Source organism: Podarcis bocagei, assembly GCF_964188305.1.
Source record: "Podarcis bocagei genome assembly, chromosome: 15".
Taxonomy (NCBI): Eukaryota; Metazoa; Chordata; class Lepidosauria; order Squamata; family Lacertidae; genus Podarcis; species Podarcis bocagei.
Window position 1 is genome coordinate 25,641,115 of NC_138141.1, and position 23,279 is coordinate 25,664,393.

The 23,279-nt window shown below is 44.6% G+C and overlaps 1 protein-coding gene across 4 annotated transcripts in view; it reads left to right on the forward strand.

Annotated features, from left to right (window-relative positions):
• The window catches only part of B3GAT1 (beta-1,3-glucuronyltransferase 1), a 62,369-nt gene that overhangs the window by 17,495 nt on the left and 21,595 nt on the right, over positions 1–23,279 (forward strand). For 2 of the 4 annotated variants that reach the window (XM_081172709.1, XM_081172708.1), the window contains exon 2: positions 22,761–23,213. In XM_081172709.1, coding sequence (XP_081028835.1) covers positions 23,027–23,213 — 187 coding nt within the window. In that variant the 5' untranslated portion in view covers positions 22,761–23,026. The remainder of the gene's footprint in view (positions 1–22,760; positions 23,214–23,279) is intronic. The other 2 variants (XM_081172711.1, XM_081172710.1) reach the window with 2 other exon arrangements.

Consider the following 23,279-nt stretch of genomic DNA (forward strand, 5'->3'; position numbering starts at 1 on the left):
ACTTGATTTTAAACCTTTGTGCAGCAGCTAAGAGGGAAATAGCTCACCATTAGGAATAGAATGCTGCATTCTCTGTGGAGGAACGGTGGGGCACAGTTAAGAATTTGGTGTTATGAGAAAAACTGACCCACGAAGCAAGCTTAGCAGAGCACTGATAAAATCTGACAAATATGGAATTACATGGTGGCCCATCTTGACTTATCCTGCACAACCTGGATGTACTAGACATCCCCTTAGTTGCCACTTGCCTTTTCGATCTGACAATTTACCTCGATCCTGAGCTTTTGTACCTCCTTTTGTGTTCCTCCTACATGACCTTTAGTTTCATGGAGCTAGTTTATGCTATATAAACTTTTTTGTATATACATTTCTCTGTGTGTATGGCCATTTTCTTTAATTTATTGCAGTTTTGTTTTGTTTCATTTTGCTCCTAGTTCTTTATTTTTTACTACTTATGTTGAAAGCATTATTTTTTTCCAAAGCAGACATTTTTCTAAAGCAGGTATAAGGAATCTGTCAACCTCTTGGGGCTGTTGAACTCCAACTCCCATCAGTTCCCGACCAGAAGAGCTGGGATTTATGGTCAGGAATTATGGGATGTCTTTGCCTGGCATCCTGGACAGCTGCTGTCAGCCAGTGTTGATAATGCTGAGCTAGATGGACCAACAATCTTGTTTTGCAAGAGGCTGCGATGGGGTTAGCTGACAATACTCAGGACAATAATGTGCATTCGAAAGCCCCTTTGGTCCACAGAGCCTAGTTTGGCTGGCATCTGGGTGAGGGACTAGACCTTCTGTTTTGCATGCAGAATGTGCCAGGTTTAATCCCTGGCATCTCCAGGTAGAACTGGTGAAATATACTCGGAGTCGAGAGTGGATTTCATGCTCTTTATTCAGCTCATACTGGTGAGGAGGAATGGAAGTTCCCCCAGAATGTCTGCCTTATATATATTATTTACACAATGGGCCCCACTTGATTGGCTAATTCCAGGATTCTCCTGTAGGCCAATCAGGTTGCAGATTCCCTTCCACCTGGAGCTGGATTGGGTGGCTCCTCTGGACCAATCAGACTGCTGCATTCTGAATCCTATTTTTTTAGGACCAATCAGACTGCTGCATTCTGAATCCTATTGTTCTAGGACCAATCAGACTGCTGCATTTTGGATCCTATTCTACTTAGTACATAACAACTGGGAACAACCCCTGCATAATATCCCAGAGGGCTGCAGCCTGCTGCCGTTCAGTGCAGAAAATATTGAACTAGATGGACCAACCATCTGACTCAGTATAAAAATCAGGCAGCTTCCTGTTTTCCTTCTTGACACCCTGGAAACCTGCCGCCAGCATTGGGCTAGAGGGGAACGATCATCTGACTCAGCCTAAGGCTGTTTCATATGTCCATAACTAATGGGCTTTCCTAATTTCCCACCTAGCCAGGTATACATATTTGGTGTGATGGTGTTTTCCAGCCATGTTGATTCATCCTCTCTTTCTCTGCCACGTCCTGACAATCTCAAAGCCCTAGGTGGTCGCGGATTTGTTACAACATTCTAAAGCCTTCAGACCATCTTCCCCCGCCAATTTATCTTTTAATAACACTGCCAACATTATTTTTCATCTCCGCTCCACGCGCTGCTCTCTGCTCGCGCTCCGCCCGTCAGCCCCTTTCTTGTCTCGGCCAGTTTCCTCGTGCGACGGCGCTCTAATGGGAAGAGACACCGTCTGCTGCAGTTAATAACTTATGGTGCAGGCTGAATCATCCCTGTTTCATGGAGGTTTGCAAAGAATTCGGCAAGCCGCAGCTGGAAGCGGGGGGTAGGCAGATCCCAGAGCCCATCCCTGAGGAACCTCACTCATCTTAATGCATTATAATGCCCTCGCAGATATTGCTGAACCTCAGCTCCCAGCATCATAGGAGTTTACTCCTAGGGGCCGGGGGTCTTCAGCCCCCCAATAAAATATTTTATGCCTTCAAAGTTGATGGGCATTGCCATTCAAATGGTGTGAGTGCACTGCATCATGTGATCGATTATGTGGGGCGGGGCTTTCTTGGGCCCCCCAATTTTTTATTCAAGTTTGCATCCCTGCCCATCATCCCTCACTATTGACTATGCGGTGGGGGGTAGAGTTGCTGAGAAATGGTGTTCAAAGGCACATGGAGGGCCACAACTTCTTCATTCCTGCCACAGAGGCTGATTTTTACCTGTTGGTAACAAAATCTTCATAGAATCATAGAATTGTAGCGTCATCTAGTCTAACCCCCTGCATTCATTCTTTTATATGGGATAATAATAATAATAATAATAATAATAATAATAATAATAATAATAATAATAATTTATTTATATCCCACCCTCCCCAGCCGAAACCGGGCTCAGAGTGGCTAACAACAATAAGGGACTTTCAAATTCTATTTGACGACAATTTCCATCATGCCTGACCACAGTTCATGCTAGCTGTGTGTGGGGTGGGGGGCTGATGGGAATTGTTAGAGTACCAAAGCACCAGGCAGGGGAGAGTTGCCTTTGTGAATGTTTTCTTGCCCCATCAAAAGCCTTCAGATGTTTCTCTTAAGTGGGGAATTCCAAAAGGACATCAACACTCTGTTTTAGGGCGAAACATCCGCTTTAAGCCAAAGTCTTCTCAAATTAGCTGACTAGTTGGAGAGTTTCTTCCCTGGCCATGAGCCAGTTTTGCAAGAGGCTGCGATGGGGTCAGCTGACAATACTTGGGACAATAATGTGCATTCGAAAGCCCCTTTGGTCCACAGAGCCTAGTTTGGCTGGCAACTGGGTGAGGGACTAGAGTCCAGGTAGGGCTGGAAGAAAACCCTGCTTGAAACCCTAAAGAGCTGCTGCCAGTCAGTGTAGACAGTACTCAACTAGATGGATCAATGGTCTGACTCAGTATAATGCAGCTTCACACACACACACACACACACACACACACACACACCCCTCTATCTACGTATCTATCTATCTATCATCTATCTATCTATCTATCTATCTATCTATCTATCTATCTATCTATATCTATCTATCGCTATGATAGCACAAACGTCCTGGCCTTAGTCTGCTAATTAATAGCTAGATGAGGGTGAGAATGATGGTGATTTATTTGTCACTTAATATAGAATGTCTCTAGGCAACTTACATACACATTTAAAAACAAAAAACAAAAAACAACAACAACAACAACAACCCCTTGTCTCAATTCAGCCACAAGTGACAGAAACTGTTTTTCCTGCAGCAATTTTACACAGCGATCTTCCCTGGAAAATGTTGCAGCTGAGAAAGAGGGAAACAGCAAACTTGTTGCACGAGCATCAGAAAGATTAGTGAATGACTAACTTTATTATTTTTAAAAAGCATTGTCATCAGCTTTTCTGGGCAGGGGTGGGGGAAGTTCCCAAAAGAAAGCTATTAGAAACTGCAATCTGAGCAAGGAACGCTGGAGCAAGAGGAGGAACCTTCCTAAATATGCCCTTATCCGCTTGAAAGCAAAGCCTCAATTTCCTTTAGGGAGGTGGGATGGGTGCTGTTCATTTCCTCATTCTGCTGTAGCCTCTAGATTGTGCTCCCTGCGCCTCTGTGCCGAGGTAATGACCCGTCCCTCTCCTGTGCCAGAATCGTAGTGACAGCTGTAATAATAGCGATATAATTTGCTGGGTTGATTTGAGATGTGCCATAATTACTGCATGATTACAGTATTCTTACAGCACCGTACCAAAAGGGGAAAAAAGGGGAGGGGGAGAGAAAGCTACACATGCACACCACTCGTCTACAGTAATTTACAGCTCCCTGCAAGGGCTCATCTTGTTGGCATGTGCCCTGTGCAACCTGCAGGAGTTCATCTGCTTCATTGCTGCCTATCAGCTGTGCTGTCGGATGGTCTCTGCATCTGATGCATTCAGAATTCTTCCCTTGCACCTCTCCTGCCTTAGGAACAAAAGGGGGGGGACCTATCAGGACTTTTTTGCAGAATCAGATCAAATCAAGGGTCTTTTAAGTCCAGTTCTCTAGCTCCAGTTAGGACAGCATTTTGCAAAAATCCAAATAAGCTGTTGTTCTATTTCTGCAGATATTCCCGCTTTCCCATAAACAGGCATAAGTGTGTTTGGGGTATGGAACTTGAGGGAACAGATGCATAACTCTGGCAACCTAGAGCCAAATTTGTTTGCATGTTGTGTGCGCACATTATTGTCCAGAATCTGTTTAGATGTACACCATGTTCCTCACTGAAAAGCAGAGATCTCTCTCCAATATGAATCAAAAGAACGTGTTATTGTTTAGTCATTTAGTCGTATCCAACTCTTCATGACCCCATGGACCAGAGCACGCTAGGCACTCCTGTCTTTCACTGCCTTCCGCAGTTTGGTCAAACTCATGTTAGTAGCTTTGAGAACACTGTCCAACCATCTTGTCCTCTGTCATCCCCTTCTCTTTTCCAGGGAGTCTTCTCTTCTCATGAGGTGGCCAAAGTATTGGAGCCTCAGCTTCACGGTCTGTCCTTCCAGTGAGCACTCAGGGCTGATTTCCTTAAGAATGGATAGGTTTGATCTTCTTGCAGTCCATGGGACTCTCAAGAGTCTCCTCCAGCACCATAATTCAAAAGCATCAATTCTTTGGCGATCAGCCTTCTTTATGGTCCAGCTCTCACTTCCATACATCACTACTGGGAAAACCATAGCTTTAACTATATGGACCTTTGTCAGCAAGGTGATGTCTCTGCTTTTTAAGATGCTGTCTAGGTTTGTCATCACTTTTCTCCCAAGAAGCAGGCGTCTTTTAATTTTTTTACTGCTGTCACTATCTGCAGTGATCATGGAGCCCAAGAAAGTAAGAACATAAGATAAGTATATAAGGAGAGCCATGCTCAATCAGGCCAAATTTCCATTCATTTTATAAATTTATACACCGTTTGATTGCCGGGGGACGATGACACTTAAAGCAGCTTACTAAAAAGATAAAATAACAATAATTTAAAACATTCAATAAACTAAAAACAGATTAGACCATGAATCAGTATTCTAAATTGACAGGCTTGTCTAAACAAGAATGCTTTAGCAGATGCTGTAAATAATAGAGTGAAGGCCATTGCCAGCAGCTAGCCTAGCAGTCTGTTCTCACAGATGCCCCCAGATACCACTGCATTTCTGACCCAATGCGCTCCATGTTGCTCAAAGTGCACACTAGGTAAGTCAGGTGCACATTCAATCAATGTTCTACCACCACCCCCTCAGAACTTTATTTTCAATATTTCTCTTTATTTATTTCACAGAAAACACATAGTTCAATAACAAACAAGTGGGGAGATCAGAAAACTTTGAGGACAACATCTGCATATTTATAAAACAAGGCAAATCTTTTTATGACCAATAGCTCAGTCAGTGGAGCATGCATGAGACTCTTAATCTCGGGGTTGTGGGTTCGAGTCCCACGTTGGGCAAAAGGATCCCTGAATTGCTGGGGTTGGACTAGATGATCCTCGTGGTCCCTTCCAATTCTATGATTCTAAAGGACATGTTGCTACCTCCCCGCTGATCATATCAATTATTATTATTTTTACTATTTGTCCTAGGAATTGTGAATGCACCATCCTAGATGTGTGTCCTTTGTTTGTTTGTTTGTGTGTGTGTGTGCTTAATTTGAATCTTCATGCAATTGCCTTGTTTCCTCTTTATTTCTCCCCTGCAGAGCTGATGTTAATTTGTTGAATCTACTGCCTGTTTGGGACTTTTGTTCCTCTTATGGCTCCTAGAGCAGTGTGTGCTAGAGGGAAAGATGAAGTCACAGGCAGGATAACCCAGATAACCCTTACTAGTGATGGGGGAGAAATTCCATCCAGTTGAATTTGAATGCAGACTCACCTAATTCAAGGACCATAACTCAGGGGCAGAGAATCTGCTTTGCATGCATAGCTCAGGTTCAGTCCCCAGTGGAATCTTCAGGAAGAGCTGGGAACATCCCCTTGCTTAAACCCTGCAGATCCACTACAGTGTGGACGATACCGAACTAGATGGAGCCACGGTCTTTGCCATTCAGAAAACTGCAGACTCTTCCAACATCACTTCACCTTGCTTACCTGTCCCATTCCGTGGGGCATGCAGAACAATAGCTGCCCACATCGAGCATGTGAGAAAGGGGTCTGCAGTAATAGACTAGAAGATGATTGTGCTGAGATTGATTGCAGAGAAAGACGATAAATTATTGTTGAGCTGTTTCCTTCCTGCCTGTCTTCCTGCCCTGCCCCCCTTCCTACCATAGCATGAAATAATCAATCGTCCTCCCTGAGCCCCATTAGCAACTTATAAAGCAGATCACACATCTGACACTCTCCTATTTCCCCCCCAGTAATTAAGCAGGGTGGGCAGATAGTACTTGTGAGCGGGGCGGGGGAACGGATGTTCTGCTCTGGCTGGTGTTGAGCAAGTGTCTCCTTCCTCCAGGGTCTTTCAAACCTCATTACAATCTCCTCCTCAAGTGCATCATCCCCTTGTTTGAAGGAGAAAGGCCCAGGAGCGAAGCCTAACTCTCATAAGCAAATGGATACATGGGTTAAATAGCCAGTGTTTTAGCTGAGCATCACAGAAGTTGAGAGTAGGCATGTATAAATCTGCCAGAGAGAGAGAAAGAGTGTGCATGTATACTTTTTACCCAAAGAGATCTGGGTAAAGGTTCGAGCCAGTCAAATCAATCTGAGCCTCAGAAAGAACATAGAGATAAAAGAGGAAGTGAAAAGGAGAGACACTCTTCCAGCTTCCTTCTTCATCTCTATGTCTTTTTCCAAGGAGAAAGGGGCAACCACACTCACCACCTCATGGTTAAGGGACAGTGAGTTGGAGAGCTCAGAGGCTTTGTCAGTGCCAGGAATGACCTCAAGGGTGCCATTGCGCACACACCCCAGTATCATGTTGGCTGACTTCTGCAACAGAAGCTTGTAGTAGAGTTGATTTATATTGATTGCCCATCATGCACTCAAATTGTCTCAAATTGTCAGTCCACTCACAAATGTCTCTTGACATGGGCTGACCTGGGCAAGCCGTTAAACCGTCAACCATTTCTCCACACATACATACAATCCATCAAGTCACATTTCTACTCGCACAAAGGGCTGTGCGAATGGGCTATTAGGGCTGATTCATGTGGCATCAGACCGCACTGCATTGTGCGTATGGAGGACAGCTCAGTGGAATCGCTCGCCACGAACAGAAGTGATTTTTCACACCACTTCTGCTTTGTATTGCAAGTAATGCATTGACATACTCAGAGATAACAAGTCCCATGTAGGCAGCACAATGTGGGCTGAAAGGAAAAAAAGAACCTGACCATGTGTAGAGCACTTACATTAATCGGTCCTAATCTTGGGGTTGCCACATTTTGTTCCTGGCAAGGCTCCTGTGCCTTTAACAATAGGTTGAAATTTAGCAAGGACAACTTCTCTTTGTTGATTTTCTCATATCCATCCCACATGGTCTCATGGTCATATAGAATCAAGTGCTCTTTCAACTTGACAATGTTTGTGAATTTACAGAGCTGTGAATTTTGCTGCCAATGTATTATAATGCCCACAAAGATCCCAATTGGAATGCGTTGCTTTATGAATGGGCAATTTATCCTTCATAACTCATTATGCCAGTGCACAATTAATTACTACAGCTCCTCTGTGCTACCAAATACCTGACTGCCGGTATTAATATCTGCAATTTCCAAAGTCATCCTGTGAAAACTATGAATTGTGATTGAATACGCAGCACTTTCCAATTAGGAGCAACTTGTTCAGTGCACAGTGAAAGCTTATCAGAAGAGGGAAATTCTTATCCAAGTGGGGATCTGGCTAGGGGCACTTTCCCTTTAACAGTTGTATTGAACAAAATGGGTTAGATCCAGGCTAACAGTGAAAGCCTGTTTATGTCTACTCAGAAGCAAGCTGTGTCCAATAAGCATCCGAGTGTTTCCAAAGTAGGGATTCTTGAATCAGTTTGCATTTAAAGGCAAACTGGCCTAATTCAGACTTTTGTGAATTAAAAGACAGCCTTCTTTCAAAATTTGCACTTCTCTGAATCTTGTGATGCAATTCTCCAACCAAGTAGTTCTCCAGCCAAGTAATGTGTACAAAAATGCACATGCTGGGTTAAGGCATGCAAGAAAATGCATATAGTTTGTGAAACTAACATATTAAAATGCTTTATAGTTGGGGGGGGGGGGATGTTGCAGAAATGTGCACCTTAAACAAAATTGCATAGAAAAATATTGTGAAAAATTCCCACTGAAATGCTGGTGAATTTTCAAGAGAACTTTTTTAAAAAATTAAAATAAATCACAAACTGGAGTAGAACTGTGGAGAACGTAACTTAAGATAAACAGGTTCACCCAGCCCTCCTCTAGATCACTGGACTTCAGGGTCTGAATAGGCTGAAGATACCTGTTATAGGCGAGCTATTTATTGAGCAATTGGTATGATTTGTTTTGCACAAAGTCTGCAGGGAGGTTAGATGATTTGGGCTCTTGATTCTGAATTCATTCTTATTTCTTTGAGGGGAGGTTAGATTTTACATCACAAAAAATGGGGACATGCTGTGGATATGCCCAAAACAGGAAGCAACATGGATCCAATGCCATCCCACTTCCATGATATGCCCCAAACTGGGGAGAAAGCTAGACATGTTTCTGAGTGTATCTAAATTCCCCTTCCCCTTTCTCTCCCATGGTTTTCAATGGGAAGGAAAGCATTGATAGTAATTCTTATATACATTAGAAAGTAAAGCTGTCCTCATGTGGCCCCCACTGGAGGATTTGTAGTCCCTCACCAGATTCCTGGATTTGCATGAAGCCATGGCAGGGGAGGGGAACAACAGAGTAGCCATGTTTTACAAAGGTGGTACAATAGCAGAGGTTTGAATAAAGCAGGGATGGAGGGACACCGAGGAGCTGTGAGGATATGCAACAGGAAGCTTGAAGAGAACAGGAACTGGAATGGAAGATCATTCCTCTGCCCTCACTTCTGCCCTGTGGAGTATTGGAGTATGGTGGTTGAACCTCTTTCAGATTTCCCGCTGCCAGCCTTAGAACTGCAACCTACACTGCCCTTTTGGATATTGTAGCAGGGATGGGGAACGTCAGGCCAAGAAGTTGGTTGTGATGCTCCAAGCCTCTGTCTGGCCCTTGGGGCTCACCCCAGGCTATGCCCCTCACCAGCCCTGCTTCACAGTCTCCTTGAGTGTTTGTGCCTGGCTGGAACTCTGAACTCTGTCAATGCCTCTTCCTTACCCGGATAGAGGATACATAGCGGCGTGTTGAGTGTGTGTAGAACTAGGCACATCCAACATTTACATCCACTGCTCCACCTATTTTTGCCTCTGGACCACTAGCCTGCGGCCCCTGGAAGATCGCTCCAAAGAGAATATAGCCCTTAGGGGGGGAAATGTGCCCCCACCACCACCCTTGTATTAAAGGAAGTGTCAAATAATGGAACAAATAAAAGCTTATTTCTATCCCCTCTCCTTTTAGAAGTTCAACCCACCATCACCACCTGCTTTGACAGCATTCTTGGAATGCATCCCTGAGTATTTTTATTTCTGCAACTGAGAGAGCGTATAGGGCTATGGCAAAGTGCCTGTACCTGCTCCAATCACTTTTGTTCACAGTTTGCCTAGCCTTGGGCTGCTTGGAGGAATCCAGCTTGCCCTGCTCTTCATCAGTAGCAGTTCCATTATTATTATTATTATTATTATTATTATTATTATTATTATTATTATTTAAAGGTTAGTGCCCTTTCTTCAGAGCACAGAGCCTTGCCAATGGAGCTGGTGGGAAACGCTTTAAGGATTTATTTATCTGCGGCAAAATCCTAATAATAATAATGCATTTTAACTCAAAGCAATAAACAGAAAGATAATGTAAACAGAAATACAATATCTCAGAGAATAGCTGGAAAATAATAATTACACACTCACACACACACTACCCATCTGACTGAATGAACACTGACCTAAAGCATCAATCCAATATCTCTACCAGCCTTACCTGCAGATGCTGAGGATTGTACCTCAGACCTTGTGCATGCAAAGCTGATCCTCTGCCACTCAAAACACAGGAGCATAGGAATGTGCCTTACAGCATGTGAGACCATTGGTGCGTCCAGCTCAAGTCAGTTTAAAGCACTTCTGCAAAGGGTTGTGCTTTATGGAAGTCCTTCTCCAATATTTTCAACTTAACTGGCCCACACTTCCATTTCCAGTGTAGGAACATAGAAAATGAGCCTTAATCTGAGCTACACCACTGGTGCATCAAGCTCTGGCTTGTCTAAATAAAATAATAATAAAAATTTTTATTTATATCCCGCCCTCCCCAGCCAAAGCCGGGCTCAGGGCAGCTAACAACAATAAAATAATACAACATTCTAAACATTCTAAAGTGACTGGCAGCATATCTCCGAGGGTTTGGGCAATGGTTCTCTCCCAGCTCTACCTGGAGATTCTGTGTATTGAACTTGGGAACCTTACAAGGCTGAGCTACAGCCTCTCTGTCTCACACATCCACCTGGTTCTGCATCCCATCTTAGCAAACCTCAAGCGAGGGGCTGATTTCAGCTTACAGCCACTTGATACTTGTTTTCTCACTAACATCCCTTACATTTTTAATTCAGCCAAGTTATTAATAAATGTTTAAAATAGACCAAGAGAGGGCTGGTTGGGTTGGGCTTTCCTTGCTCCTTCTTTCTTTTTAGTCTCCAGAATTAAAAATAAATGACGACAGCTGTTAACAGCAACCTCCTATGGAAAAGTGTTTGAGGAAAGCTTCAGCGGTGGCAGCAGGTGGGGATGGGGGCAGGGCATAGACATCCTGCTTCTCCAGGAGGGTAAGATTCCCAGATCGCATCCACACAGTACATTGAAAGCACTAACAGTCACGGTAAATTCTGGGAACTGTAGGTTTTGCAGGGTGTCGGGAATTGTAGGTCTGTGAGCTCATCAGCACTTTTAACAAACTACAGTTTCCAAGATTTCCCATGACTATTAAAGTAGTATAATAGGACCTTCAGTGTATGGTGCATGGATGCGAGGGCAGGGAGTTAGGCCCTTCCAGAGATTTCAGCCTTCCCACTTCTAGACCAGGAGGGAAAAAGAGATTGGGAGGGAGAATGAAGTACTAGAAAGATGGCAGAAAAGAGTGAACAGAATGCAGTGCCATCTGGGAGACAAAATTAGGGGAAGCAGACCTGAGCAGGGTGTAGACTCTGTTGATCATCTTGCACCCTCTGCTTGCCATTCTGTTAGAAGGTGACCCCCCATTCTTGGGACATGTTAACCATCCCTTATTTAGGGGATGGGCCATAACTCAGCGGTTACAGCATGCTTTCCATGCAGGAGACCCCAGATTCAATCCCCAGCACTTCAAGGTAGGGAGGGGAAACCCAATTTGAAACCTGGGGGAACAGATACCAGTCAATACAGAGCTTGATGGACCGATTTGATTCAGTATAAGGCAACTTCCTGTGTTCCTATTTAAATCACTGCTTGACTCAGAATCATGAGGGCTGGAGTCTTGCTTTGTTTTTAAAGGAATGGCTGCAGCTCAGTGGCAGAGAAGCTGCTTTCTGTGCAGAAGGTCCCAGGTTCAATCCCCGACATCTCCAGGTAGCAGTGGAAATGTTCTCCTGCCTGGAACTGCTGCCAGTCAGGGTAGACAATACTGACCTAGATGGACCCAGTGGTATGACTTGGTATAAGGCAGCTCCTGTGTCCCTATTCTGAAGCGGTATACAGTAACCTTTTCTACTGCTTCATCATACTGCGTGGGTAGACCCAGTTTCAGATTCTACTGACCAAGACCAAGACTGAATAATGTGACATGTCCGCACTTAGACACATTGATCCCCAGCGATATCAGGAGCTGACACTGAACCTTCCTGCCACCCAGCTCGTTTTCTGCCATTTATTTATCAGCTGGTAGGGATAACATCTTGCTGTGATGCATGGAGCTATCTCACTCAATACCACAGAGCCTCCCTCAGCCAGTTCTCCTCAGCATAGCCAACGTATGTTCCACAAGTCTTAAAGATCTGCCTGCACAGCAAAATGAGGGGGTCAGAACTGGAGGACTGCTCCACTTCATGCTATGTGCTGCTACAAGGTGGAAGCATTCAGAAGAACTAGGCCATGATGGACTAACCTGTGGCTCTTCAGCAGTGGTGTAGCGTGGGTTGCCAACGCCTAGGGCCAAGCAGAGGAGCTGGGTGGGTGGGAGGGAAATGGATGGAGTATGCATGCGCATTCACCTGCCTAATGGTATTCACATCACCTAGGAGTTCACAGCCACAGAGATAAGAAAAGAATAGTTGTTCCATTGTCTGGAGAGGTTACTTCCTGGTTCACATGGAGAAACTGTTTTCAACAGAGTCCATTGACAGAAGCACACAACTGTATTGAGGCAGCACAGAGTGTTGAAATTTTGCGACCCTTACAATTTTGCACCTGGGGCATGCTACACCACTGCTCTCCAGAAGTCACTGGACCACAACTTCCATCATCTCCAACCATTGGCCATGCTGACTATTGATGGCAGGAGTTGAAGTCCAACAGCATCTGTAGGACCACAGGTTCACCATACATACCTGTTCTATGCATTGAGGGGTAATATAGTGTGAGGTGGCCAAGTAAGATATCTTCCCAACCCAGACAGAGAGGGCTAAGTGATTGCCTTTAGGTGTTTGAAAAACTGAGCCTTATATTTTTGATGCTGAGACAAGAACCAAATGGAAAGTCGAAAGTGAACAGAAGCCTCTTTCCTGGTGGTCTTGCAGTCTCTCCCTCCTCCTCTAAAGGTGTATGTGATAATATGACTGCACCTGCAAGAAAAGGTTCACAGCTCTTTGTTTGCTGTGTTGCCTTTCTATTTGCATGGAGTTTCTTTTTACCACATGGGAACATTTGAAAATGTTAGCTTCCAACTGTAGCCTAAAGTCAGTGTGAAAGGGTGGTCATGTGTCCTGTGTGACAGAGGAAACCCTCTATTTGAAGGGTTGCCCAGTCCAAGTACAGTTCAAAGATAAAGAACTCTAGGGAGGAATAGCAGAGGGAACCTTGATATTGCTCAGCTAGCGCCTGGGCAGCAAACTGATGTCCACTATAAATCCTCCAATGGGGGCTGCATGATGATATTCTTATATTTTAATATAGTAGATAGAGATAGATAGATGATAGATAGATAGATAGATAGATAGATAGATAGATAGATAGATAGATAGATAGACAGACAGATAGATACAGTGGTACCTCGCAAGACGAATGCCTCGCAAGACGAAAAACTCGAAAGACGAAAGAGTTTTTGGTTTTTTGAGTTGCGTCGCAAGACGAATTTCCCAATGGGCTTGCTTCGCAAGACGAAAACGTCTTGCAGGTTTGTTTCCTTTTTCTTAAAACAGTTGCAACTTGACTTCGAGGAGCAACTCGTGCTTCACAAGACGAAAAATTCGCAAGACGAAAAAATTTGCAGAACGAATTAATTTCATCTTGCGAGGCACCACTGTAGATGATAGATATAGATAGATGATATTAAAAGATTTACTAGGTAGAGCTATAAATTTCAGCCTGAGGTTGTATCCAACATAACTCTAAGGAATCAGTTACACAGTCACTTATATCATTCTAACTGTGTTATAAACATGTGACACCAGATGGAGCTATAGGGCACAAAACTTTGTGCAATTTTACATAGAGGTTTTTTTGCTTTTGCTATAACAATTTAATTTATGCCTTATTTGCAACATGTTTTTTTCCTGTGTGTAGATCCAGCCTAAGTTAAAGTCACTTAACAGTATACTTGTTCTGGTGGTGAAATATTTTGCACTAGCAAAACATTGTTGCACAAAAGATTGCACAAGCAGATGGCTGATAACTTTGTTGCACAATCTTCTGTGCATCTGTTGTGTTGGATTCCCGTTGCATTGTACATTAAAACTCACCCATCTACTAACGCAAGACTCCTTGAGAAGTTTGCATACAGCCCATTGTTTCCATATTTGCATCAATCTGTTAACATAGGCAACTTGGTGTCCTCTGTTTTGGTGATTCATACACAGCCATCCCTTTGTACACCTCATTCTGTGGTATAGGTAGACCAACTCTGAGCTACTCCCCTGTAACACAGGAAGGAGGGTTCACCGGTCACCATAAATGCAATTTGAACGGAATGGCAGCTATTCACATACGAGAAGGGAATGAGTAGCTGTCCTCTTCTACCTGCTGGGAGGCAAGAATGAAGCCAGGCAGAAAAGTTATTATTGTATACTTTGGTTCAGCTCCCCTTTCAAGGCAAGTATGCCTGTTCCTTTCCCTGTACTAACTGCACAGTAATTAGTTTCGCAATTTTGCTGCTATACTTTATAATAGCCTCCATTAAAGTTATGGGATTTTGAGGCAGTAATGGCTTACCGAGTAATTAATGAGCATGAGGCTTTATTGCTACCTTTATTTTTGGCGGTTTCCCCCCTTCTTCCCCCCACCTCCAACAGTTTCCGCAAGACGCCTCTGCCAAACTATGAAATCAGATGAAACATCTCTCCTTCAAGTGATAATTCCTGGATCCATTCCCATCTCTCTCGTGGAAAACAGAAAGCTGCCTGATACCTAGTCAGGCCATCGGTCCCTCTAGTTCAGGATTTGCTACACTGACTGGCAGGGCCTCTCCAGGGTTTCAGACAAGGGTCTCTCTCCCAGTCCTACCTGGAGATGCCACTATGGATTGAACCCAGAACCTTCTGCATGCAAAGCAGATGTTCTACCACTGAACTACGTCCCTTCCTTAAATGTGCACAAGTGACTCATTCATGATCAACTAAACATGCCTAGTGTCCCCCTGTTTGCTGCAGTCATACTTGCCCTGGAAGAAATATCCAGGCCTCAGTGTGCAGGGAATGAACTTCAACATGCATCAGAACTGTGCAGTCCTTGATGGACTACAAATGATCCTTATGTCCAATGGAAGTATTTGCCAAGGCAAGACTTTTCTGAAGGGCAGCCTACACATTCACAGAAGGAAGGAAGGAAGGAAGGAAGGAAGGAAGGAAGGAAGGAAGGAAGGAAAAGGCATCACAATGAAAGAGAGTAAAAAAAAGGATGCCTATTTGTATAAAGTGTGCATATGCTCATTTACATGTACTGGGGGGTGGGGTTCAATATTAATTTAAAGGCAAATTTACCTAATTCACACTTTCCCAAACTCTACATGAATAATGACACAGTCAGCCTCCAAATTCATACTTCGCCATATTTTGCAAAGCGGTTTTCTAACCACGCAGTATGTACAAAAATGCATATACAGTGGTGCCTCTGGTTACGTACTTAATTCGTTCCGGAGGTCTGTTCTTAACCTGAAACTGTTCTTAACCTAAAGCACCACTTTAGCTAATGGGGCCCCCCGCTGCTGCCACGCCGCCGGAGCACGATTTCTGTTCTCATCCTGAAGCAAAGTTCTTAACCCGAGGTAATATTTCTGGGTTAGCGGAGTCTGTAACCTGAAGCTTATGTAACCCGAGGTACCACTGTACTTGGGTAATTTTTTTTTTTGTGTGTGTGTGTGTGTGTGTGTGAGAGAGAGAGAGAGAGAGAGAGAGAGAGAGAGAGAGAGAGAGAGAGTACACACACACACACACACACACACACACACACACACACATTATTATGAGCTTGGGCCCAAACATAAGGCAAGGTGAGGCATTTTGTGTTTCACTTCAGAGGCCAAAATGTCTTCAGCCATCCCTGTTGTGGGGGGACAGTCTGGATGAAACCATAAGTCCCCTTCCAAATCTGCGATCCTTTAGCTGTGAAGGTTGAATGTATAATGGGGAAGTTTGCCAAACCAGTTCCTTTGTCAAGGTAATGGCTTTGGCTGGCTAGTTAAGCACCGCCATTTAGCATTTCCAAAGAAATTGTTCTGTTGCCAGTAGAGACAAATGGGAGGGGGTTTTCCCAATAGATCTACACTTATAAATAATTACCATAATTGAAATAGTAACACTGTTCATCTCATCAAAGTGGGGAAATTCCTTGTAGATTTCCCAATGGCTTGTAGGATTGTTTACAAATGTTGTAGAATTTGCTAGATGCATTTTTAGATTTGGAAAATATTTCAGCTGCCCACTTTCAAAGTCTCTTTCAAAAACCTGCAGTTTTCTCTCAAATGTTTTGATATCACAAAACATCCTTGCTGCCTTTTCCCCTACATCTTATAGTTGTTTTTTCAGTACATTGAAGTGTAGAGATGCATTGAATAATTTTATCCTTGTTTGGTAAATCATGAAAAAGGGAATTACTCCCAGACAACACGACTGTTGTTATAATATCCCCATCAGAGAGGGGCTTACCATGTTTTGCTACGCACAGTGAAATTTGAAAACTGGCAGCTGTCAGATGATTTGTTCTAGAAAAATAGTTGCAAAAACTCAGATAATGGGAATGATATTCCCTCAATTTCCCTTGAAGGAACTCTTTTCTTTCAGTTTCATCAAGTTGGGCAACACTTTTGTGGTTGGTGTCAAAGTGCCGTCCGACACTTGATGTGCGACACACAAAACTTTCATTGTACAGACGACATAACGCTTTCCCATTGCGTTCAATCACTACAAATGACTCTTGCAATGATCTTCCACTCTCTTCCTTGCTTTTATTTTATTTATTTGTTTGTTTGTTTGCTATATTCATTTCTGGGTGTTCCAGACTTGGAGTCTAGAAAAACACAACATATAAAAAGGAAACCCCCAATACAAATCTATCCCTATGTCTTTGTCACGACAGTGAGCCTCGATTCCTGGCTTTCTAGTAACGAACTCTGGCAAACTCTGTGCTGGGGCGATGGCGCAATGGCGCACATGCCCACAGAGAGGACTGTGAATGCCCCCTCTGGAACGTGTGCCATAGGTTCGCTACCACTGCAATAGGGTAGTCTTCCCGCTTTCCACACACAGAAGCCAACTGGTTTGGCACTTAAATCTTTCTTCATTGCTGGTGATGGGGCAGTATCGTACCACAGTCATGTCTTCCCCCAATTAATCCTGGGAACTGTAGTTTATTAAGTACCCTGAGAGTCTCATCAGGAGACTCCTATTCCCCACACAGAGCTATTACTTCCCAGAGTTCCCTGGGAAGAAGGGTTGGTTGTTAAGCTACTATGAGAATTGTAGGTCTCTGAGGGGAATAGGTGTCTCCTAAGCCCAAAGTTTAAAGCGGTATCATAGTGTGCAAAATGTATGGCACAGACAGGGCCTGGAACTCTTCAGCTCGCTCAGCCTAAGGAGCTGACAGGATAAGGAGGCCTGGCAAATGATAGCAGAGACAATGTGCTAAGTTAGTTTCATTACTCTGAGCCGCACTTGGCTGGATACCACCCGTTGTATTCAACTATGCCATTCCACTGGTAGAAGCCAGTGCAAGGACTGAACAAAAGGGCTTTGGTCTCTCTTCTTTTTCTTTTTTCTTTTTTAAATGCTTTATTTATTTTGCAAATAAAAAACAATCAACAATAACAATACAAAACAATACAAAAAGAAAATCTAACAAATTACACTTGAAATAAAAAAGGGAAAGAAAAGGGGGAAGGGGGGAAGGGAGGAAAAGAAAAAAGAAGAGAAAAATAAAAAAATTATATTATATATAAATTCATTTAAGGAGTACAAACCATACTTTACATATTCAATACATTAGGTTCTTAGAAAGAAGTTGTCTTCATATTTCCACTTTCCTCTCATTTTTTTCTTTACAGTCACGTTCTTTCTGTTCTCCTAGACTGGTTTGCATCCCTTGTATGTTATTTTGACTTCCCTCTAACTCTTTTGTGGTTTCTACCTTCCTCTTACATTAAGTAATCTGTATTCCATTATTAATAAAGAAATTTCCCTTATATCTGTGCAGACACACACACACAAATCCTCTCTGGAGGGTCGGGAGAACCCCCAGAACAGCACACAAGAGGAGGGGAGGGGACACATTGATCTCCTTAGCACTACATTGAATTCCACACCTGGACATTTACTTCCTTGCTGTGCCACCACGCCACCCCCTTCAATGGAGGGTGCCCCACCTTGACTCGTCTGTGCTCCCTAACAATGTAAACTATGCCCTAGCTTGCAATTGCAGCGGCTTTGGATTAATTAGAAAAGGCTATTGCCCTGCCTGCCAAACCTTTTGCATTGCAGATGCTAAGTGGCAGTCTATCACTTTCTCTCTCTCTCTCTCTCACACACACACACACACACACACACACACACACACTCAAGATTCTTGGATCTGGCTGGTTTGTGTTTGTTTGTTTTAATCGAGAGGCTGCATCTTCCTCCTCCTTTCTGGAAAGCTGAAGTTGCTGATGATTGACCAGGGAGCAGTTAAACATTCCGGACCCAATTAAAGGGAATCGATACTGAAGGAGGCCAGGCAGAAACAGCAAGGCCTCCCTCCCTCGCTCCGCGTTCCATACAGCAGGGAGAGAATTTCCCCTCACTTTCTCTTTTGCCTGCGGGAAGCTGCATGGATTCTAGCATTTGCCCAGGCTAGGGTAAGAAGCATCAGCCTTGGAAAAAACACCATCTAAGAAAAGCTCCTGCCCACCTAGCAGTTCAAAAGCACGTCAAAGTGCAAGTAGATAAATAGGTACCACTCCAGCGGGAAGGTAAACGGCGTTTCTGTGCACAGCTCTGGTTCACCAGAAGCAGCTTAGTCATGCTGCCCACATGACCTGGAAGCTGTACGCCGGCTCCCTCGGCCAATAAAGCAAGATGAGTGCCACAGCCACACAGTTGGCCACAACTGGACCTAATGGTCAGGGGTCCCTTTACCTTTACCTTTAGGAAAAGCATCTTTGTGAGCTGGTTCACTCAGATCAGGTCAACAGCCTCTAGGCCAGGGGCAAGGAACCCTCCAGGTGTCTGTACCTGGTCTTCATGGACTGTCCCAAAGCTATGCCCACCTAAGCCACACCCCAGGTCACACACCTCACTGGCTGTGTTCCACGCACTGCTTGACTGCTATTGGCTGGCTGCAACATGTCAATGACTGGAAGGGGCACTTTCATGGATCTGTAGATAACAGAATCCGAACAGGCTGGTACAAGTGCATCCTCTAGTGGAGAGGCTGCAGTGACAATAGTATTTAGATACCTGAAAGCACTTCTCTGTTGATAATCCCATTAAAATAAAGGTAAAGGTAAAGGTACCCCTGCCCGTATGGGCCAGTCTTGCCAGACTCTAGGGTTGTGCGCTCATCTCACTCTAGAGGCCGGGAGCCAGTGCTGTCTGCAGACACTTCCGGGTCACGTGGCCAGCGTGACAAGCTGCATCTGGCGAGCCAGCGCAGCACACGGAACGCCGTTTACCTTCCCGCTGGTAAGCGGTCCCTATTTATCTACTTGCACCCGGGGGTGCTTTCGAACTGCTAGGTTGGCAGGCGCTGGGACCGAGCGACGGGAGCGCACCCCGCCGCGGGGATTCGAACCGTCAACCTTTCGATCGGCAAGTCCTAGGTGCTGAGGCTTTTACCCACAGCGCCACCCGCATCCCAAAGGTAAAGGTACCCCTGCCCGTACGGGCCAGTCTTGACAGACTCTAGGGTTGTGCGCATTAAAATAGACAAGGATTATTATCCCCAAACTGCAGATGGGGAACAAGGGCTGAGATACTGCAGTTTGCCTAAGGCCTCCTGAGAAAGTTCAGAACTGAGATGAGATTTGAACTCAGAACAAACACTTGAGATCCCAAAACATATCCATGAATAAACTCCTTTGGGCTGAAAAACAGCAAGAGTCCAGCAACTCAAGACTTGCACCTTCAAGTGCAAACAGCAACTAGAGCGGGAGGAGCTTTCATCAGGAAACTGAGCAGGGGGCAGAATCCAGATCAGGAGCAAATTCTGGCTTGGGACCTCACAGCTTCTTATTGCTCTTCCTTTGGGAAGTGTGAATTGTGTAACTTTTGGCCCTGAAATCCAGGAGTGCCTTTGCCAGTGAACAGCACTGAAGTAGATAAACCAATGACTCGATACAAAGCAGTTTCCTATATACTCCTGACTGGTTGGACAGTTGTTCTGCATGCAGAAGGTCTCAGGTTTGATCCTAAGCATCTCCAAGTAGGGCTAGGAAAGGCTTCCACCTGGAACCCCAAACAGCTGCAGCCAGTCAGTCTGATCTAGATAGACCATTGACCTGAGACAGCAGAGACCAGTTTCCTACGACAGGTAACCAGAAAGTTACCTGGCAAATAAGGACCAAACAAGGCTGTGTTGGATTTGATGGGTTGTTCATTGGTGGTTACATGTTCTTATGCAACGTCTGTCCCTTCTGTCCTGAATCAAAGTGGCTTGCACCCCAGCATCTGAATGCTCCAGCCACAGCTCCCAGGTGCCTTTCTCTACCTGCAATGCAGCAGTGCAGTGTTTTGATATCTGCTTCCTTGGTTCCAGAGCTGCACATGAGCTCGGCAGCTCTTTCCTGTTTGCAAACTGGCGGCCCGGCACGTTGCCATCTAAGTGATGTACGCCGCTTGCCAAGATAACCCCTCAATAAAATACAGCCTGCTTAAATCTTGCGCGTATTCATGTTCACATCGGAGTTAAGCTACTGTGGCAGTTTAATGCACTCTAGCCTTGGATGCTTCACAGTGGAGGAATGGAAGCAGTCAGGAGAGGAGCCTGCACAAAACCAGGGGACAATCTAGGGAAACCTTCCCCAACCTGCTGCCTTCTAGATATTTTGGACTACATCTCCTACCAGCCTCAGCACCATAGGGGGAAAGACCAGTGGTAGAGTATCTGCTTTGCATTCAGTTTCCATGTCCAGGTTAGGACTGGGGAAAATTCCCTGCCTGAAACCCTGGAGAGACCCTGCCAGTCAGTGAAAACAATACTGAGCTAGATGGATCAATGGCCACTACTATAAGGCCATGCTGGACGAGACTGGAGTCCATTTGGCCATGATGCCAGTTGTGGTCTAAAGCAGCTGTAAGACACCTCGTAGGTTACCCTTGACATGGGATTTCTTGTGGGAGGCGTGTCTGTCATGTAAAGGTGGACTCATGTTGATATTTTTCAATTTTTAAAAAATGTCATGGGATTTCCCAGAATCCTTAGAGGATGGGGGCTGGAGAATCCATTATAATGTCTTTCCCATGAATAATGAAAATCAGAAGAATCTTTATTTTCATCAGCCACTAGCTATAAGCAATAAAATACAATGTACTGAAAATAGAGGTAAAAACTTAACTCTACAAAATATATTCTGGAGGTTCAAATCAATAATCAAACAATTGGTCTTATTCTAATTGCCCATGCTAAAAAAAATTGTAGTTTTTGCTGTCACCTTGCTATCTTGATCTGCTAGAAGAAAGGACACCATAGCAATGGTTGAGTGACCTAGTATGGATAGTAGTAGAGGGGTAATAACGTCACCCCTCAAATCTTTATAAAGAGTGCAAGCTAGAAGCACATGAGGTACTGCTTCAGTAATATCCTGTGAAGATATTATTGATTAGCCATTGTTAAAGAGTTGGCATCTCTTTGAATGGGGATGAGTGAATGGGTCGGTTTCAGTTTTGTTGTTTTGTTTTAAATTTTTATCATTTGTATTGTTTGTATTTGCCTTCCTGCATTTATTCTTTGAGCACGGTAGGCACGGGGAGACTTTTTTTGGCTGAAAGGTGGCATATAAACAAAGAGGAGCACAAAATAACAACATAGTTGACAGTGTACCCTTTGCCCATGTTCAAGGGCATTCTGCTACTTACTTACTTACTTACTTACTTACTTACTTACTTACTTACTTACTATAAGAGCAGTTAAAATCTGCCAATGGGGGGGCAGGATACAAAAAAAATTGTCAAAACATCATAAAATTATAATATACAGAGCAAATGACCTACGCTGAAGGAAATTATCCAAGAACGTTTAGCAGGGACAGAGTGGTGGTTTTTACAGCAGGTGACAAAATATTCAAGTTCTCTGTGTAGTTTAACAACAACCAAATGGGAAGCACACTGTGTACACGCCCACAATTTGCATGTCATTCCTTCCACCCACTCAAGCACTCTGTGTGTGCTTAGATGCACTTGGCCTGAAATGACTTGTCAAATTAAAAAATAACTCATGCAACCTCTTTTACCGCAGGAGGTCCAAGTTTTTCTCATCTTCCCTGGTGCCATTTCACCGACTCCCTTCTCTGCTGCTAAGCTGTGGGTCACCAGTGTAGAGTGGGGCAGAGGCATGTGTGGATCAGGCCTCAGACACGGCCATGGGTCAGTGAGAGCAGGGCTGTAGTTCAGGGACCGGGAAGCTATGGATCTCCAGAAGTTGCTGGATGGCAGTGATGATTTACATTCCTTCATTGCTTTGCACCTAAAATGATGCCTCAGAGTGCCTTAGAAATCCATAAAACACAAGGCAGTTTGACAATCATTTAAAAACTGAGTGCACAGAAAAACAGTCAAACAGTGTTTGTGAAAGTAATTGACTCCCATTATCCCTGGCTCTTGACCAGACTGAGTCCCAAACAACATTTGGGGGGCCTCAGCTTCCCCATCCCTGCTGTAGATACCCAGTGGTGAAGAAAAGGCTCTTTGCACATGCTCAGAGTTTACCTTCTTGTTAACTAACAGGTTCCAGGGCTGAGTCAAGACCCAGACTGATGCTGCAACTCATGAGGCAGGCTTTAGCAAGCGAAACGTTGAACCCGCCCAACCCTCAAGCGCTTCTTTCTGCCTCTTCCTTTCTGCTTTCCCTTGCAGGCCTCTGTCCAAACGGGACCCTGAAGTCCTCCTCGCTGGCGGCTCTCGCGATATTGCCTGGAGGAACGTCCCCCGCTTGCAGCGGCCTGTCCTTCCTCCTCCTCCTTCTCCTCTGGCAGCAGCTGTCCCTGCAAACCTGCTTGTGCAATGGGTGGGTTGTGAGTACTGGTAAGACCTACGAGCCGTGCCACCTTCTGCCGCCCTCTCCTCTCTTTCTCTCTCTCTCTCTGCCGTTGTTCCTTCTTGTCCATTTATCTCTGTTCTCCATGTCCTCTGCTGTTCTGTCTCTGGGGTTCTCGCTGTCAGGTAATGAGGAGCTGTGGGTCCCTTCAGCCTTGGAGATGCCGAAGCGTCGAGACATCCTGGCTATCGTGCTGATAGTTCTTCCCTGGACACTGCTCATCACCGTGTGGCACCAAAGCACCATTGCTCCGCTGCTTGCCGTGCACAAGGGTGAGGAGAAAGCCACCAGCCTGGGCCAACTGCGCCCACCTCTTGCTTCCACCACCGCCAACCCAA